A 20,983-nucleotide genomic window follows, 5' to 3' on the forward strand; every position below is an offset into this window, starting at 1 on the left:
TGAACAGGTGGGCAATGTCATGTATGTGGCAACTCTCATCCAACTCCAGAGAAAAGTGGTTGTTATTCAGCTGAAGCTACAAGTTTCCAGCGATGTCCTCAACCCGCTTCGTTACAGTGCATGAGGAGAGTGGCTGAGTATCTGCAGTAGCTATGTGAAGGACAGTTGAGAGGTTGTCATTCAGTGACATCGGATCTGTGTTTGGATTTATTGAATTTCATCACTGAGAATGTCTGTTCACATATGTAAGTGGTTCCAAAGAGGACGTTTTCAGGTGTGGAAAGTTCTCTTTGAGGGGAAGAGTAAAAATCCAGCAGAGAGTGACCTTACTAACCATGTTCTTTTTTTATTTGCTTTGAATTAACTACAGTACAGTATTCTAGTTACAACTTATGGCCACGCTACCCTGAGAACGCCCGATCTCGTCAGATCTCGGAAGCTCAGCGGGTTTGGCCCTGGTAAGTACTCGGATGGGAGACCGCCTGGGAATACCAGGTGCTGTTAGCTTCTCTCCCCGGCTAAATGCAGAGGGGTTGCGTCAGGAAGGGCATCTGGCGTAAAACTGTGCCAAACAAATATGCGTTCATCTGAGATGAGATGCTGTGGCGACCCATAATTGGATAAGCCGAAAGGAAAAGAAGAAGACGGTATTCTAGTTACGGCACCAACAACATGGTTAATTTCTAACACTGATTTACTTAACACATCCTGCTGAATAAAACAATGTCAATTTCTGCACAGGGTTCATTTCTCTCACCTTATCCTGCATTCTGTTCAAAAGTCTAACATTTTTCCCAGCCAGATTTGAATAACCGTCCATTTTCACACTTGCCTGCTTGTCTCATTTCAGTCTTAACTTGTCAAAACATTCAGTCACATACCTCTGTGAACAAGTCACTCCCCAGTGGTGGTCTCTTTCACTGGTTGCAAGGCGGCTTGCTCCTCCGTGATTTGCAAGTCTGAAGTTATCCCTTGTAAGAAGATGCTCACCTGGGCAGTGTCAGGCACATTGCCGCTCTCATCCAACGCCACAGTAACGTGGTTCTGTTCTTCAGCTGAAGCTCCAAATTTCCAGCGATGTCCTCAACCCTAATTACAGTGCGTCAAGAGAGTGGGACGTTCCCAAATTCCACCCTTTTCTCAGAGCATATCATTGCAACAGGTTCCAATAAGCACTCTTTAATAAACTCTGCGTCTGAAAACGCCTACTGTTTTGGTGACTTTGTGATTAATTACGTGCCGCCAAGAGGAAATAATTCCATGCAATTTTGCGTTATGATTGTACATCAGGGGCAGGGTGGCAATTGGGAATTTCAGGACAACTCTGGGACAGTCTGTCCAGTCCAGGAAAACCTAGCCAAGTATATTTTTCTTTTCTTGTATCATTTCCAATAAAGATTGACATAATTTAACAAAAGATAATTACAGACTAAGCAGCCATCGATCGGTTTATCCTTAAAACCACACTGACATTGCCAGAGAAGTTCAATATATTAAAATATATTCCCCAAAGTCATGTATTTTTTTTAATAGTAAAAAGTCAAGCGGCACGGTGGATCAGCTGGAAAGCGTCGGCCTCACAGTTCTGAGGACCCGGGGTCAATCCCAGCCTTCCCTGTATGGAGTTTGCATGTTCTCCTTGCGCCTGCATGGGTTTTCTCCGGGCACTCCTATTTCTTCCCACATCCCAAAAACATGCAATATTAATTGGACGCTCTAAAATGCCCCTAGGTATGATTGTGAGTGCAGGTGTTTGTCACATTGTGCCCTGCGATTGGCTGGCTTTGAGTTAGGGTGTACCCCGTTGATAGCTGGGATAGGCTCCAGCTCTCCCGTGTCCCTTGTGAGGACAAGCAGGTATGAAAATGGAAGGATGGATAATTACAGACTACTCTTCAACAAATACAAGATGACTTACAGGACAGGGTAGCCTTATGTCAACAAAGCCGTACATTGGTCACGTGCGCACGCCCAGCGAGGGTGTCAGTTGCCGGCTGTATTAGCAGTCGAGATCATAGCCTGCAGACTGTACCTTGTGTTTCTGATTCATGTCTTTGCTGGACACTTCTTGTGGCATGGGTAGTGCTACCAGTGGTGGCTTTTCAGCAGCAGAAAAGCCCTAAATGGGTCGTCTCCACTTGCTCTCCAACACCTAAGGTGAACCAAAATATGACGATTTAAGAGATCTTTTCAGTAGAGGAAGGATCCAAGCAGCATGACTTCGGGTGGGCACAGTAGCACAATATTAGGCTTAGCAGACCATGCAATTGTTATGCAAATGATTTAGTCCTTATGTATCACAAGCATCATTGATTCTTGTTGTTATTCACCATCAGAAAATGATCAAGTCTCTCTGACCTGACTGTGTGAATTACACTTTGAGTAATTAAGGGATACTTGGGGTACATAGTATTTGATATGTGACCAAATCAGCAGGAATTCTCTGATATAAGAAAGCATAAACACTCAAACATGGTGTGCTCCATGAGTATGTGCGCACATCTGGGTGATTTATGGCCTTTTCATACCTGGTTTCCCTTTGTGTATAAAAAAACCCCCACAACTCTTGTAATGATTATTATTGTTATTAGCAGCAGCAGGGGTGAAGGTCACTCGCAAAAGGGCTTTTGATTGACTGGGTGACCGCAGGGTGGCAGTGAGGAGGTGGTGTTGTTCTTGGAGAACCAGGAAAAGGATAAAGAGGTCTTAGTTAGATTGGGGGGGAAAGAAAGGACGCCACAATAACCAGACCGCTCGTGATGCTGTGTTTACAGCAGCTGTACTGGGTAGGTAATTGTATGTTACAAGGCAGGAGGAACAAAGAAAAAACATGATGGTTTTTGGTTGTGCGCTCTGGGGCATCTTCATCTAAATTTACGGGCTGAATTTGAGCCCAGTATGTCCCTGTTACAGATGAAGGCTAAAGCCAGTTATTACTCCATCCATTGGTTTCTTTAGCGTTTGTCCATACTACTGAGCTGGATGGAGCCAAGCGCAGCTGATTTTTGGTTAAGTGGCAGGGAAGACTCCGGTCTGGTCACCAACCGATCACCTTAGATATGGCTCTGCATTAGTGTTTAACGGCAATTTATTCAACTTACCACCATGATGAAATAAAATAACTTTAGCATCACTATATGTGGTTCAAATTTAGTAGGAGTTAGATCAAATCTGTCTATATATCAAATGTAAAATGTATGAAAGACTCCTGGAAAAGGTCACTTTAAACCTAGATGGCAGACATCTACAACTTTGTGGGTCCATTCATGATAGACATGACTACCAAATTTCATGTTCCTCTTTCACGTTTACCCATACTACTCGCAAAATGTTAGGGATATTTGGATTTAAGGTCCAATTTAAGGATGAAATGCATTTTATTTAATTTCAAGAAAAAAATGCAGTATAACCTTACCCACTAACTTCATTTAAGCTCCTCTAAATGTTTGAACACAAGTTCAACAGTTTCATTTTTTTTTTTCAAAACTTGGTGTTTTCTTCCAATGAGCAGAACAGAAATTCACAGCTGTATCACTTTTTTTTTTTTTTTTAATAAATTCAAGGATGTCCATTTCTTTGGCTTATGTGACTTTTTCAGTTTTTCTTACACAACCTGCTGATGACACTTTAATCTCTTTGGAACATCCCTCTGACAACATCCTGTTCGAAGCCTCGTAACCACAAAATGCTGTTAATTAAGTTTTGGGTTGCTCGTCTTAACAGCATCATGAGGAGGACTGTTAAAATATCAATTGGAATTTTAATCATCTTTTTCTTTTCCTTTCGGCTTGTCCCATTAGGGGTCGCCACAGCGTGACTTTTTGATCTTTTTCCATCTAAGCCTATCTCGTGCATCTATCTTCCTCTCTAACACCCACTGCGCTCATGTCTTCCCTAACAACAGCCATCGACCTTTTCTATGGTCTTCCTCTCGCTCTTTTGCCTGGCAGCTCCATCCTGAGCACCCTTCTACCAACATACTCACTCTCTTGCCTCTGGACATGTCCAAACCATTAAGTCTGGTGTCTTGAACCTTGTCTCCATAACATCCAACTTTGGCTGTACCTCTAATTAACTCATTTCTAATGCTATTCAACCTGCTCACTCCGAGCGAGAACCTCAACATCTTCATTTCTGCCACCTCTAGTTCTGCTTCCTGTTGTTTCTTCAGTGCCACAGTGTCTAATCCGTACATTATGGCCGGCCTCACCACTGTTTTATAAACTTTGCCCTTCATCCGAGCAGAGACTCTTCTGTCACATAACACACCAGAGACCTTCTGCCAGCCATTCCAACCTGCTTGGACCCATTTCTTCACTTCTTGACCACACTCACCATTGCTCTGGATTGTTGACCCCAAATATTTGAAGTCGTCCACCCTCGCTATCTCTTCTCCCTGTAGGCTCACTCTTCCCCCTCCACTTTCTCATTGACGCACATATATTCTGTTTTACTTCGGCTAATCTTCATTCCTCTCCTTTCCAGTGCATGTCTCAATCTTTCTAATTGTTCCTCTGCATGCTCCCTGCTTTCACTGCATATCACAATATCATCTGCGAACATCATGGTGCAAGGGGATTCCAGTCTAACCTCATCTGTCAGCCTAACCATTACCACAACAAACAGGAAGGGGCTCAGAGCTGATCCCTGATGCAGTCCTACCTCCACCTTAAATTCTTCTGACACTCCTACAGCACGTCACTACTGTTCTGCTGTCCTCATACATGTTCTGTACTATTCTAACATATTTTTCAACCACATCAGACTTGCGCATGCAGTACTACAGTTCCTCTCTTGGTACTCTGTCATAGGCTTTCTCTAGATCCACAAAGACACAATGTAGCTCCTTTTGACCTTCTCTGTAATTTTCAATTAGTATCCCCAAGCCTCAATTGGAATTTGAATTGAACCCCGCAAAAATTATTTGTCTGTTGATGGAAAAAATACCTGGGAATGACTAAATGTTGAAAATTTTAACAGTTGGATACCTGGAGTCAAAAGTTTAAAAGACGTCAAATTAAGTACGTAAAGGTCTTTTTTTTTTCTTTTTTACTCAGTATTTTTACGTGCATCCTTGGGCTCTAATAATTGAAAAATATATGCAAAATCTCTCTAAAAAGATAAAAAATAAGACAAGCCTGTCAAATATTATTAAATATAGCCTTTTAATGAGAAATAGATTATAATATGAAACATTCATTGAAAGAAGCTGATATCATGACCTCAACATAACAGGGGGGCAGGGGGGACATAACATCGGCAAGGTATTAGGACACATTTAATGGATACATATAAGCAACACTATATAGCATAATGTGGGATGTGTAAATGACTGCCATTAATTTAGTTGTACTGTATACATCGCAAGTAGTGGAACATTCACAAACAGGTTTTGCCTGGGCTCAAAATTTTATCACTCATACTTTTTTTTTGCAGATTATGAATTTACCTTTGATACCGTTTGACTTTCTGTATCATATCATTTGCCATAAACATAACGAATGGCGCTCTAATAAATGTGAAAAATAGCTATATTTTTAAACTTAGGCTAGCGTGAGCGACTGTAATCGAATCCTTACAAGAATGGCTTTACTCTGTCAGTTTGTGATATGTAGAAAAAAATTAAGTCCTCACAAATTCTTGTTTTATGGACCTTGCAGTGGGTCAACAACAAAAGTAAACAAATGCAAAAATGGTTCTGATAATGTACAAACAGTCTCATAGTGTCATAAACCTCATGAGAACTCCCCTTGGTGCTAACACGCTGGCCTAATTACGTCACTGGAATAAGGAAATTATTGTAAAATCCATAGTGGAGAATTGGGTGATAAAATTTGATGTTTGTTCTTTTTTTAAACAGCAATGCTCTTTAAGAGTAGACTTAAAATACAAGAAATATGTGATAGGATTTCTTACGAATTGTGCAAACTAGTGCCAATGAAAATGGGGACTATTTGTTGCATTTTCTGTTTTGAAGACAAATCACATGAGCCGTTCAGGTACAGTTTCGGGACTAGCACACCAGCCTACAAAGGGCCCCGCGTACCTCGCAATAGAAAAAAAAAACCCACAAAAGCCAAACAAAGATAAAAAACACATAGACCATTGAGTTATTTAACGTAAAATTTGTTTGCTTTCTGTGTCTGAAAAGTCAAATTTAACTAACATACATTACGATAAATGTTAGCATGCAACGCTGCACTGCGGTTGTTACGCCACGTTCTACCATGTCCATATTAGCAAGCTATTAAGTTGATAATTCATTGCTGAGTGGAATGAACTAACACTATAAAATGGCACTTAAAGTGTTGTTTTTTTGTGGGGTGGAACCTTTTTTGTAACGGCTTTATATTTTTAATTTTGACAGTAAGACTTCAAATGATAATTGAATCACACATGGAATTTTGCAATTAGGTAAATCACACAAGATGAACAAAGAACACAATCAAAGGAAATTGTTGGATGTTTACAAGATGAAGTTGAGGAGACATTTTTTTTAACAATTTAAAAACAATTACAAGTCTTTAGGTCTGTGACGGGCTTTTGACAAAAATAGCCCAAAGATTGTTTCGTGTTATTTTTGTTGTTTGTAGCGTTGCTGAAATAAGATTTGAAATGAGTGTTGTCCACGCCGACCCCTTCGACTGTGGGGTGTAGACTTCACTACCATGATGACTCGTGCCAGAGCTCCCTATGGAGCCCCATTCTCAAAAAGCAAGACCAAACTTCGAAGCACAGGTAAAGATCCATAGACAACTAATAAATGTATAAAATAAGATCTTTTCAGTCATGGAGGCAGCACTTCATTATCACCAAGCCGCCAAATAAACTTTACAGATAGTTTAGCCGACTCAGACAAAAATTCCCCTCTGTTGACAACTTAGTCAAACACTTGTATGTGCTTCACTTAGTCTGCCTGCTAAGTCATGGAACAAGAAAATCGATGTGGAGGCCTGATTATATAAATTCTGCACGCACAAAAAAAAAAAAAATAAATCAGAAAGGTTTGCTCACAGACAAATTTTAGATAGCTCACAATTTTTTTTTACGTGGTTGTGTAATTTCACACTAGAGACTCACCTGTGTATACGAGCAAAAAAAAAAAAAAGGTCCACTTTCCATTGTACTGTAAATTGCAAATTCAGGTATTAAATACGTGCCTCCGCAATGTCCACAAGACTTAGTGTCACACTAAACAGTAAAGCAGCAATCCATAGCAAGATAAACTAAAATCTCAAGTTGGTCTGCAACCCAGTAGGGGTCATATTTAGATATTTTTTGTGTGCGCCAATAAAATAATTAAGACACCAGGTCAACGGGCTTCCCCAGCAAACACGCGAGAGATTTAATTTCCATGTCTAATAAATTGAATTATATACATAGACATTGGGGATAACTAATAAAAATCAAAACTATACAACACTATAGGGTCATGTTGAAATAATTAAGAAAAAAAAAAACATAGTGTAAGGATTCCAGATTGAAATATATGCTGAGGTTTTAGGTTTCAAGTAATTTTTTTTGTAGCGCAACAGAAATTCAATGGCTAGCCAACATCAAGTTTGCTGTGCTTTTTTCAATAATCAACTTGGAGAGATACAAATCACTCTCTTGTATGTGTAAAATGAAATGGGTCGGACAATTATTCTAGTTGGGGATGGAGGGCGTGGGGGCGTTTATGGCTTTTCGTCAGTGTGCCTGAATGATGAACGCTAACATTTTGGTGCCCGAGAAAAAGCTCAACAAACCAGCTGTCACAACATTTTATATATTTTTAATTTCTTTATTTGTCCATTTTACGTAAAGCTACAAAATTAGCGTTGACTATTAAATCCACGACGATGTTGCATTCACGCTGCAGTAAAGGTAGTGCCTTATGAATCCACAAGAACAAAAAAAAAATCAATACAAACTGAAAACACGTCAAAAAGCGCTTCCAATTTAAAATTGGACGGATTCAATTATCAAGCAAATGAAAAAAAAAAAAAAACATTATGCATCCACATACACACGCGCACACGTATACACACCCACACACAGACACACACAATATACGGTAAGTATATATATTTATATATATATATATATTTATAAACAGCTGGCTTTTTGTTATTTGACGTGACTATCCATTAGTGGCCTGCTGCATGTGCCTTGCATGTCAGACCGATGACCGAGTGCTTCATAACTCACCGACTCGCTCAGGGTTGGAAAAGTAATAAAGACTCTATAATAAATGTGTTGGCTACGTTACACGCTGTAGGGCTGTTTTAAATCTTCAGGGTGAATATAAACAATTTTATTTTGCATGTTAGCAGAAATAAAAGGTTTCTGGTCTGCCCACTTGATTTTTTTTTTTTTTTTTTGTTAAAATTTTTTTTTTTTTTTTTTTTTTAATTCCCCAGGTAAAGAAGAATGGCAGTTTCAGATACAACGTTCCAGTCAAGGCCTCTTTATCATAGTGTTTTTTTTTTTAATCTCTTTCTCTGATAAAGTTCTTTGAGAGAGTGACAGACATGCTTGGACAGATATGTTACAGTCCTTTTATATTACTTCTGGTTAATTTCTTCCTTTCAGTGATGCTTTTTCAGCCATTCCCACCCCCAACCCCCCCCCCCACCTTTTTATATGAAGTATCCTTACAAAGTTTGAATTACATCAAAAAGGCAGAAAAGGTCCAAAAAGGAAAAAAGGCAAAAGGAAAAAAAATGAAACAAGAGCCCACCCCAGAGGTTCAGTCCATTTGTGGCGGTATTTCTGCATTGTTTTCCATACTTACTTTGACATTTTAAAGCAATCAACACAGTTTTGCAGTCAGGTGATCTGATTGTTTTAGTATCTCTGTGCTGTACATGTCCAAGGCGTGATTGACTCGGATCATTTCACTGTTGTTCAGCTTGAGCCGATGCTTTAGCATACAGGAAAAGAGATCCAGCTGGGGTTTGCCAGGTGCAGATGGAGGGGCAAGGCGGTTAATCCGATCTCGTATGTCCAGTAACAGGAGCATGACGGAGGACGACGAGTAGAATTGACTTCCCTGTGTGTACGACTGGTTCACCTGTTGCACGGCGCTGCGGAGCAGGTCGGCGTTGAAGCGCAGGCTGTAACCGAACACTTGGATGTCAGATATTTTGATGTAGATCTGTCGCTTATTGGGGTCTGCCAGATCAACTGGACCCGTGTCGTTGCGGAGGCCGGTGGGGATCTTGGCTCGGCTCCTTAAGTAGATGTGCACGGTCTCAAAGAAGGTCTTCCAGCGGTTGCCGAGCAAAAGGGTCCAGTTGAAGCACTGGGAGTTCTGAAGGCGCACCTTTTCCCAGCGGGGGTAACCGTGCTCACCGAAGGGCATGCTCCATCCCTCCGAATGGCTCCCGCTGAATGGGTTGACATAGACGAAGAACATGGGTTCGATGCTGCTGTTTCGCATCTGGCAGATCTTCATGGACAGACCGATAATCATGTGGAGGTAGTCCATGCGGTTCTTGTTACTTTTGAGTGTCAGGGACATGCGCTTACGCCACCGTGGGTCAAAGAAAGTCTCCAGGCGGATCTCATTGCTGATGAACGTCGTGTGGATGTACAGTCGCGAGTCCATTTTCTGCAGCAGGTACTTCAGTTCCAAGTCCTGAAAGTCCAAGTCAGTTTCGAAACTGATGAACTGCTCACTCCGCTCAGAATCCACATTTTGGGGCTCGCAGCGGCCACGGTACAATTTGTAGCCCTTGTTGCATGAGCCACACTGTGAAATGTTGGCCAAGCTGCACATAGCACAGCTGTTGTTGCCCCCGATGATGCAAGGGATTGGTCGCTGGCACAGGGTGACACCCGTGTGACACACGCATGTTCGTTGGCTTTCCAGGAAGGTTCCCCAAAAGCCGTTTTCATTACAATAGAGGAAGGACTGGACTCGGTTGAGCCACTGCATCACTGACCTGTTCGGAAAAGACAAGAAAATTATGAACGGTTAAAATCTTGACCACCAATGACATAATGACCAATGAAGTTTTTGCCCCTTTCCTACTGTCCATCTTAGAGTGTGTGTTCAGTATTGATGTTGGATAAGGGATTGAAGAAGACCAACAAATTTGTCAGGTTGCATCCGAGTTTGATAGGTGCCAATAAGTCTCACCTTGACAAGCTCAATCATTATGCCTCTAATGCAGCAATTTGCTCAATTTTTTGCTGTTGAAAGTATTTGCTTTGCAGATGACTACGATCTATTCCTGTCTTCAGGATAATCACAACTCTGTTTCACCAGTAAATCCCTGAAAAATTGTACAGCAGGTATGTGTAAGGGAATACTGCAGGTACTCAGTTTATGACGGTGTAGACATACTGTAGGTGGTTTTGTGGTTATGATCAATGACTAATTCGCACAGCAATTTAAAGGTCTAATGTCATCCCTAAAAACATTCTAAAATAGATATTGTAATGAAAAATACATAACATTATTCACTTCAATGTCCAAACGAAAAACTAAATATGAGCGGAGAGCGTGTCATCCATGCACAAAGTTGCGGAAGTGTCATTCGACGACATCAAAGTGGTCGCCATATTGGCTCCATCCCCTGTCCGTGACATCACCCCGGACATTCGCCATTGAAAAGAGGCAGTCGACCCTACCATGGGAGACGAACATGCCCCTTCTGACACGGAAGCTCTTTTCGAAGAAGAGAACATCACACAACCAAGTGAAGTTACCGGGGCAATATTACCCTATTGTTTTGAGCCATATTCAGATGAAATGCGATTACGGCCAAACCGCCTCCGCGTCCGATCCACTTCCACGTCGGAGAAGAGCATCGAAAGACCGGCCGGGGTTGCTCATTTTCAGCGCCCAGGTGGCTTATCATGGCGCCCAACCGGGCTGCTTTACAGCGTTGTTCATAGCCGCCGCCATTTGCGATGAACAACACCGTCGAGCCAGGGCTCTTTACAGCGTTGTTGTCGGACGTGGCTGAGTGCGGCATTGTCGGCAGCGTTTTTCAGAGCCACCGCCGCCCGCGAGCCCCGCGTGCAGCCTTCCCCAAAGCCGTGACCGGCGGACGTCTCATTTTCGGCGCCAAGGGGGCTTAACACAAAGCCGAGCCGGGCTGCTTTACGGCTTTTTGAGTGCACCATTGTCAAGAGCGTTGTTCATAGCCACTGCCGTCCACGAGCCGGCGCGGCAGCCTTCGCTGGCGAGCCCGATGCCGTGCTTTATTGGAGGAACCTTTTCAGTGCCACTCTTTGTTTCGGTTTCTTTGTTCACAATGCCAAACTGTATTCTCAATGCCAAAAGCTAATGGCAATGTTCTGGCTCCATTACACAGGTGATTAAATTATGTCAAATGTGACTGTCCATGTCCATTTTAAAAGCCGCTTATCCTCACAAGGGTCCCGGGAATGCTAGAGCTTATGCCAGCTAACTTCACGCAAAAGGTGGACTACACCCTGAGCTGATGTGACTATAGTTACAAAAAAATAAATTCAAGCGTCTTACTATTTTTTTTCTACACACTTCATCTGTTGCCTTTTCTGTGTGCGGTGTATCAGAATATATTGTGCATTTATTAGGTTAATTATTTATGGAAGGGATAATGGAGAGAGTTCTGATTGTTGTGGTGGTTGTAAAAGGCCAAAATGACTCAAACCCGAGACAAATTTAGCCCGTCTTGTCTTTGAGGCACCAATTTTGTAAAAACTCAATGTGAAAGAGACGAGGGAGTAGGAAGTTCTTTTCCTTTTTACAAGCGGGAGGAGTTTGGTTATTTCCCTCAGGTGGAAGGTATCACACTTGCTATTCTTAGCTCGTCTCTGCTTCCCTGCAGGCATCGTTCCCTGTCATCTTGACAGTATTGGAACTTCGTTTCTGACTGTAGGAAATAAATTCTGATTTTTGTTATGGAGAGGAGAGTTGGTTAAGGTTAGTGAACCCGAGTACTAACTGTGAGGAATGACGTATTGGCAGATGACTAGTTTCTATCTACCAAATGGGTTTGAATGCGTCACTTATGTAGGACAATGGAAACACCCTCAGCTAGCAAACTTTAGATCTGTGATGTATCAGTTCAAGAACCACTAAAATCCAGAGATCATACTATTGCTACAGAGAAAGGGACATTTTCAATGGCTGAATATGTACAGGAAAACTACATTCAGACATTCCCCCAATTCAGAATTGTGACCTTTGAATTCAGCTCAAATCAATTTACAATTTTGCTTGGATGCAATAATCTGAAAGCTGCACAAAATTTGCTGGGTGGAAACATAACCCAAATTTGAAATCAAAACAAGCCATATCCAAATAATCAAGTAATCAGATCAATATATATTTTTGTTTGGTTAAAGAGTGTCCAAAAGAGAAAATGAAATATTTAATTTAATAATGTATGACCAATTGTTTTTCTCTTTTAGATATTCAATACTATTTTTATTTTAATTGTGAGTGCATATAGCAGGAAACTGCATTTTTTTTTGGGGCTACAAACATTTCTAGTGCGCCAATTCCAAATAAAAATAAAAATAGATTTCAGTTTGAACTTGGTATTTCTTAAGGATGTACATCAAAAACAAGGCATTAATAAAAAAAAAAAGTGTGACAATTTTGTTGTCTTGCTTTAAAGAGAATTTTATCCAACTGTGGTATCTCAATCAAAACACTAGATGAAGAAAAGGACATGAAGAAGAATGTTGCTTTATGTCAAAAAGATCCTAGCTGTGTGCTGATTGGCAAATAAAGTAAACAAGAAAAAAAAATGACTGCAATGAACAGTTAACCCAGAGGGTGCATTGCTGGCTCACCATATATGTTTTTGTGAGACTTCTCACAAAGCTAGCTGCTAATGTTAACTAAATCACCCATACGTGACGGCAAGCCGCAGGATTCCCATGATGCAGTCTGGATTTTTTTAATTTTTTGATTAATTTCAAATAGTAATTCACTTTATTACTTATTACACTTTATTACTGTTACCAGTACTTTGTTGAATGTGTAGTTTATGAAATTCTCACATTATTTGTTGATTTGTGTTGTACGGAGTTTTTTTCTCTTTTTTTTGATAACACTATTACTTTAGGGGTGGCATGGTGGTGTAACAGGGGTTCAAATCCTGGCCCCGCCTGTGTGGCACTTGCATGTTCTCCCCATCCCTGCCTGGGTTTTCTCCAGGAACTCTGGTTTCCTCCCACTTTCTGAAAACATGCATTAATTGGAGACTCTAAGTTGGCCAAAGATGTGATTGTGAGTGCGACTGTTGTCTGTCTCTATCTGCCCTGCGATTGGATGGAACCCAGTTCAGGGCGTAACCCACCTCGCGGCCCTTGTAAAGATGAGATCTGAAAATGGATGAATGGATATTACTTTAGATTGTGTCTGAAAGCATGAATTCCTGGTCAATTCCTCTACTTTAAGGTGCCCAACAGGGCAGTGAAAGAGATAATCGCTTATATAGCATATGGTATAGTGTGACACTTTTCATCTAAGTGATATCCTTTAAGTAACATCAATTTTATAACTTTAATTCTTGAAATACTGTAATTAAATAAAAATTGGCATGCTAAGCTATTGAGACACTGCGCTCTTTTATTTAGTACTTGGGTAAAAGTGGCAAGTCTTTTCAACGCAATGGCCTCATGTCCGTGAAATGTCACCAGTCATTGCTATTGAAGTTCAAGTGGAGATGCAAGTCATTTTGACATTCTTGTGACTGTTGAAATAGTTCCTTGCTACAATGGAATGTAATCAATGTAAAGCTTATACAGTATAACTGTAAATACGGTACTCCCCAATAAGTCAACACACAACCATTGTCTACAACTGCTGACGACAGAAGTGAGTATTGTGCATTCGATCTGAAAATGGAATGTAAAATGGAATTTGGCTCAATTGGCTATATTCCTGCCTCAATGTCATGTGACTCATTAATGTCACAAGGTAAGGTCTCAGGTGTGACTGCAGAGCAAGAGTGTTAAAGTTGGTGTCATCGCACTCAGACTCTCTCATACTTGTCACTGGAATTTCAATATAACACCTCTTGCCAAAAAACGCTCTAGGAATATTTAAAACAGATTTCTTGCTCTTCATAAAAATGAACAAGACAATAAGAAATTTATCAACACTCTGAAATTAATATTCAGCATGGCCAAGACCATATAGCCTATTAATAAGACAGGTTCCACTCAGAACAGGCCTCAACAGCAACGGCCAAATAAGTAAGTGAGCATGTTCTTAGCGTCATATCCAGAATTTGTTTTGGGAAAATAGAGGTACCAGTGCTGCCAGCATTGCTGAAGAGGCTGAATGGGGTCAGGGGTCAGCGTATCAGTTCTTAGACTATACGCTACACACGGCATCATATTGGTCTATCATCCCAGGAGGAAACCTCTCCGAAAGATAATGCACAAGAAAACCCTCAAACTGTTTGGGAAATACAAGCAGACTGAGGAGATGGATTACTGCCACCATGTCTCGTGGCCTGATGAAACAATGATGAACTCATTGGTTCACAACATGTCAGGCGTGTATGGTAGCACCCAGATGCAGAGTATAAAAGACATGTGTGCCTTGTCTACAGTCAACTACAGTGGTGTAAGTGTTATGGTCTGTTTGAATGCTCCTCAGGGAGCTACAGAACCCTGGATGTACCATGACACACTGAGGCAGAGCACGATCTGATCTGATCCCTTCCGAAACAGTTTTCCAACATGATAACCCCGAAAACTCCTCCAAGACGACCACGGTCTAGTTTAACAACTTAGTAGAGTGAAGGACTGGTCAAGCATGTTGCCAGACCTGAACCCTATTGAGCATCAGGGGTCATCGTCAAACGAAAAATGGGGGAACAAAAGATTTCTAGCATCCACCAGCTCTGGGATGTTATCCTGGAGCCCTGGTAAAGTCCATCCCCAAGAGCAGTGGTCGGGAACCTATGGCTCGCGAGCCATACCTGTCTCTTTTGGTGGTTGCATGTGACTTGCGGAGCCCTCATAACCACATAATGTACATGTGATTTATTTTGTGCAGAGGTTTGTCCTAGTGGGGTTGCAGTAGTTAGGTGTTGGAGGCAACGCAAATGACTTAGAGACAGTTTGGCCTAGTGGGTTGACGTAGTTTTTGCATGGTTGTCGATGTCCAGAGGTGCAGAAGGGTCTAATGCTGATCGTGTTGGAACAAGTAATTATGGAAACACTTTTGACAAATGTCGCTCAAAGAAAGAAAATTGAGTACCAAAGCTTTCAACAAGAATGGACAGTCTTTGTGGAGATGGAGGGTTCTGCTGTGTGTTTAAATTCACAGATGGGGAGTATGCATTCGTACTCAATCAACATTTTGCAAAATTCGCATAGAGACAAGATAATCAAATGAATAAAAGACATGCGTTTGTCGGCAAGAACTGTTCTCCATCCTACCAGTATGATGGAAAACCAAATTGAATTACATTCACAATTAACAAATGGAAATCTCAACGCCTGCGTGAAGCTTAATCTGATGATATATGAAACAGACTGTCAAGCCATTAGCAAAACCAGGAAGTACCTGAAGTCGCATCAATGGTGAGAAGTACTTTTGTCATCATTGGTTAGCAACATCATAATGTTATTTAATAGAATTCAGAGACTTTATTGGACTCTGAAAGTGTTGGTTCTACATAATTGCGCAAATACACCTGTATTTAGTTTTTTAAATATTGCAAGGCTGTTTTGAAATTATGTTTCACGAAAAGGTTCCCGACCCCTGCCCGAGAGGGTCAAGACAGTTCTGGAAAATAATAATGGCCAATCATACCCTTAACACACAACTTGGACATTGAACTACGTGGTGTACTCATTTTTGTTGCCAGCAGTTCAATCAATGGCTGTGTGTTGAGTTATTTTGAGGGGATAGTAAAGTTATACTTTTATGTAAGATATACACTGATTCCTATATATTGTAGGAAGGGGCCAGTTCTTAAGTGTTGTCTGATGAAAACGTATGAAAATTTTTTACCGAAATGTGAGATGTGTACTTTGAACTTCAGTAATGGTCAAATATTGATCAAAAACAACAAACATGCAATCCGAAGTGTGGTTATAGGACTTTTTTTATTTTAATCTGAATTTTGTTGACAAAAGAAATTAAACACAAAATTTGCGAGGAGATTTTTTTTTTTTTTACTGGACAACGAAAATACCGTATCCTATTAAGATTGAGCATTTTAAAGTATTTCCATTTTTATATGATTTTAGTTTCACTACATATTTGAAATAATTTTGGTCTGTTTTTAAATGGTTTTGTGTCATTTTCTGAGCTTTGTTTTTAAATGCATTTTGCCCTTTGATTTCAAAGGCTTTTAATCATGAAAAGCACTTTGAGTTACCTTGTGAAAGAAATATAAATAAATCAGTGTTGCCTTGACTAATAATATTGAATTATGTTTGCCATCTGCAGAATCCCAAAAAGGATACTATATTTTGTGAAATTCAACTAGAATGGAAATATAGGAATTAGTTCTTATCACAGGAGTGGTATTAATGTGTATTACTTTTTATTGCATTTTTCCCCATGGCTCAAATGAATTTTTCAGGCCCAATTTGAATAATATTGTTTTGGTCTGTGATTTTTGGCTTCTTTGGTCTGTTGGTTTTTAGCTTGGACTGTCCTCGGCCGCAGGTCAAAAGCGCCTTCAAATTAACGATACAAAAATGTGTTGCCTTGGAAAATATTCATATTATCATATCCTCATCATTATCATTATGGCCTGGGCAGACTCAGTCTCAGGGTACTTGCCCTGGCTGTATGATTATCTGTAATTGGGGGTGAGGGGATGGAAACAAAACAGGCAGTGGTTTGGCCAAAACCACACAGTTGTTGCGCCAGGTATCTGGTATTGACAGATAGAGTGGGAGTGTTGGAACAGATTGTCCTTGAGGTGTTAATAATGTCACCCTTATTTGCCCACCAGTTGTGTATTGATTTGAACCACACACTTGTTGATTTGTAAAAGAAATTGCACCCCCCCCAAAAAAAAAGATAATTAGCAGGCAGAAGGTTGAATATGCACATAAGCATGAGTGTGTCTTTCTATTTTCATACTAATTGTGCATTTGCATGAAACTCTTAAGCAGCTGATTTGCATAATGGTGCCATGACGGGGCACAGCATCACTCCAATTAGCGACTGGAGATGGGAGCGATACTTGCTATTCTGAGCTCACCATGTTAAGAATGACAGATCTCCAAAAACAGTCAATCATTCTGATAAACATTTTATGATTTTCTTCAGCTCCAAACCAGGCCTTGTGGTGCAAAAGAAAAATTGTACTCAAGAGCATGAATAGAAGAGTGTGCTATGGCTAGCAAAAAAAAAAGAGATTAAGCTTTGAGTCTGTTATGAAACAGTGTGCCAGCTATTACCTGTTTTGGTGTGAATAGGTGATATTTAGATGTTCCAGTTTAACCTTTCACTACCTTTTAACATAATCAACCAGTTACCATTAACTAAAGTAACTTTTCATAGTTTCCTACAAATACATTTTGTAATAACATAAACAATAGAAATTACTACATTTCTTGGTATAGTTGTTATTATCTATGATTATTTTTTCCCCCTCCTCGAGTCACCTTATTGTGGTAGAGGGGTTTGGGTGTCCCAATGATTCTAGAAGCTAAGTTGTCTGGTGCTTCACGCCTTTGGTAGGGTCAACCATGGCAAACAGGTTCAAGGTGAGGGACCAGACAAAGTACGGCTCCATAAACCGCTATGACAAGTAAAAATAATGGATTCAGGATTTCCTTGTCCTGATGCGGGTCACCAGAGTTCAAGTATCTTTGGGTCTTGTTCACGAATGAGGGAAGAATGGAGCAGGAGATTGACAGGAGGATCGGTGCATCATCTGCAATGAAACAGACTTTGTATTGTTCCGTTGTAGTAAAGAGGAAGCTAACTCAAAAGGCGAAGCTCTCAATTTACCAGTCAATTTACGTTCCTACCCTCACCTATGGTCACAAGCTGTGGGTTGTGACTGAAAGAATAAGATCCTGGATACAACCGGCCGAAATGAGTTTCCTCTGCAGGGTGCCTTGGTTCTTCCTTAGAGAAAGTGTGATAAGCTCGGTCATCCGGGAGGGGCTCAGTGTCGAGCCGCTGCTCCCCCGCATTGAGAGGAGCCAGATGAGATGGCTGGGACATCTGATCCGGATGCCTCTCGGACACCTCCTTAGTGAGGTGTTCCAGGAACGTCCCACCATAAAGAGACCCCAGGGACGACCCAAGACACATTGGAGAGACTATGTCTCTCGGCTGGCCTGGGAATGCCTCGGGATTCTTCCGGAAGAGCTGCATGAAGTGGCTGGGGAAAGGGAAGTCTTTGTATCCCTGCTAAATATACTGCCCCCACACCCTGACCCAGAAAGGCGGCAGAGGATGGATGGATACATTCTTTTCACAGATGAAAACCTTTGCCAGGTGTCTTCATAACAACCTCTCACATGTTGTTCCCCTGATTTTTCTTTAGCCGAGCTGAAGTCAGCCAGCCATGTCAGCCAGTTTCAGTCACACCGTGCACAAAAGCAGACATATCTACTTTACATGTTAGTTTAGGCCTCTCTCAATGAGCATTAAAAAAAAAAAAAGCAGATTGACATCATGAACTATTCACAAGAGTGGACTTGTCCGGGTACATCCCAATATTTGGTCTCTCTAATACAGTTTATCTGATCACATACTATTACTCCAGGCAATTCAGTGACTCGTGCTATGTTTATTTTTTATTAATATTTTTTGTCCTCATGTGGTCTACTTTGTCCCATTCTGAAGGATACGGTGGTGATAATGTTTAATCTTTATTTTTTATTGCTTCTTTGTAACACTGCAGACATGTCACATTTCGGGTCTCGACCAGATTAAATGTAACCAAAGTGTATTTGTTTTTTTGCTATTGGGAGTATAAAATATGTGCAAGTAATTGAAAGATAAAAATATTGTGATTTGAATGGCAGTTATCGGTTCAACAGAGTGCAATTTAGATCAATTAAGAGCTTTATTTTGAAGTGGCACACTAACTAATGGACATACTGTATTTAAGGCAAAGAAACATTTTTACTTTTGAAATGATCATTTCATCCTATTATTAGGTTGAAATACGGACATAAATTATTGTCACTGCATCATCTAGCTTGCTTAGATTTGTCACAGGAAATCAAAAAACAATCAAGTGGAATAGACGTTGTTTCTTTCCGCTGAGAATACTTAGCGTGTGCAGGGGGCTTCAAAGTTAAATGAGCTCAGATTAAATGTGTCATAAATTCCTCCCAAAGAGAGCAGAGCCGGAGTAGCGGAAAAATAAAAATAAAAATCATCACATTACAGTTATTATTTTAAGTATTAACAGCCGGGTTTTTTGTTTAAGAGAGATTAATCATGCGTGGGGAATCCTTCAATTGTTGAGTCATTGTCATGGCTTTGTAGAGAAATTTAATGGCAAGTGCTATATTATATAGAGGAAATAAACTGACAAAAGTGCATTTAATGGTGAAAATCAGTCCACTGTATTTGTGAGGGTGCTCACTGTCACTCACAATGCTAAAAAAAAGAGGGTGTTTTAAAGCAAATACTTGTACTTAATAGTGCAGTGAGTTTATTTGTATTTATGTCATTTAACTTAATTTATCCAGGTAAAGCAGTTGAGACCAGATTCTCATTTGCAATATTGACTTGGTTGCAAACAGCAGAATAAAACTAACTAAAAATAAATTTAGTAAAAATAAATACAGTACATTAACATGATACCCAGCATTTCACCAATCATGGTATTTAAATAGACAATGTATTATTATTACACTTTATATACAATATACATTTTCTTTTTGCAATATGAAAAAAGTAGTTGAATTAAATATTGGCTGTTTTGTTATGTATTTTTTTTTTTTAACCCATGAACATTTTTGGTGGACTGTATTACAGAAAAGGGGCAAGCAGAAGTGTATTCAAGCCATTCTTAAGTAACTGATCATTTTCAATATGTATTCTTCTCAGGTAGTGGTTACTGTTACATGCCATCCGAGCACCAGTGTCATAGCAATTAGAGGCCATCTGTGCCATTATCACTTAATAAAAATATTCTAATTCTATGCAGGCCTCATTCCTATTCCATACATGTCAGACTTTGAACATGAATAAATAAAGCTAATGTATACTGTAGAGAAATGTCTTGGGAGTAATGAGACCAGGTAGCTATTAATAATTTACAACCTGTAGACAAAATGTACTGTATATGCCAGTCTAAACCAGAAATTATATAAACGACTCGAGACAAATTATTAATGGGTGAGCATGATCATTGAGTAATTGATATTTAAAAAAATAGGATGTTTATGTGGAATTGATTGCCAATTAATGGTGTCTTGAAGCAATTGAGACAAAATGGAGTGTGTTATTTTACCAGAAAATGTGCTGTTGATTCAAACTAGTTTGTGGCTGGAAGAAAAAATAAAATAATACGTATGCGGAAAAAAGTTCGATAAAAAAAGACAAAATACACAAATGCAGATAACGAATGGGGTGATCATTGCCAAAAGCCGAAATATCCCAACTTGATTCTGAATTTCTCACCATGTCCTTGGTCTGTGTTATCATTATATAGCTACAGCTGTTACAGTCGGCTACTTCCTTGACAATTGCACGTGTTGTTCTGTGAAAAATAATAAAGTAATAAATTTGGTGGGGCGTCTTATGTGCGTGAGGGTCAATTGTCTTGTGTGCCACGTGGGTGTGAGTCGGAGACTAATTTTTTCACAATTCTGCAGTTCAGTCACATTCGACCATCGATCAGTTTATCCTTAAAACAACATTGACATTGCCAGAGATGTTCAATATATTAAAATATATTCCCCAAAGTCAGATGTATTTATTTAATATTAAAAAGTCAGGCGGCACGGTGGTACAACTGTAAAGCGTTGGCTTCACAGTTCTGAGGTTCAGGGCTCAAATCCTGGACCCGCCTGTGTGGAGTTTGCATGTTCTCCTCGT

General features: G+C 40.1%; 1 protein-coding gene and 1 pseudogene across 10 annotated transcripts in view; one reads left to right on the forward strand and one right to left on the reverse strand.

The window, feature by feature from the left end:
• The first annotated feature begins 388 nt into the window (after nucleotides 1–388).
• LOC133491284 (5S ribosomal RNA) lies at nucleotides 389–507 on the forward strand (annotated as a pseudogene).
• Nucleotides 508–5,228: 4,721 nt separating this feature from the next.
• Nucleotides 5,229–20,983, reverse strand: part of brinp1 (bone morphogenetic protein/retinoic acid inducible neural-specific 1) — a 168,667-nt gene continuing 152,912 nt past the window's right edge. For all 10 annotated transcript variants that reach the window (XM_061801365.1, XM_061801367.1, XM_061801361.1 and 7 more), the window contains one exon: nucleotides 5,229–9,929. In XM_061801365.1, coding sequence (XP_061657349.1) covers nucleotides 8,795–9,929 — 1,135 coding nt within the window. In that variant the 3' untranslated portion in view covers nucleotides 5,229–8,794. The remainder of the gene's footprint in view (nucleotides 9,930–20,983) is intronic.

The sequence above is a fragment of the Syngnathoides biaculeatus genome, chromosome 17 (genome assembly GCF_019802595.1).
Source record: "Syngnathoides biaculeatus isolate LvHL_M chromosome 17, ASM1980259v1, whole genome shotgun sequence".
Lineage (NCBI taxonomy): Eukaryota > Metazoa > Chordata > Actinopteri > Syngnathiformes > Syngnathidae > Syngnathoides > Syngnathoides biaculeatus.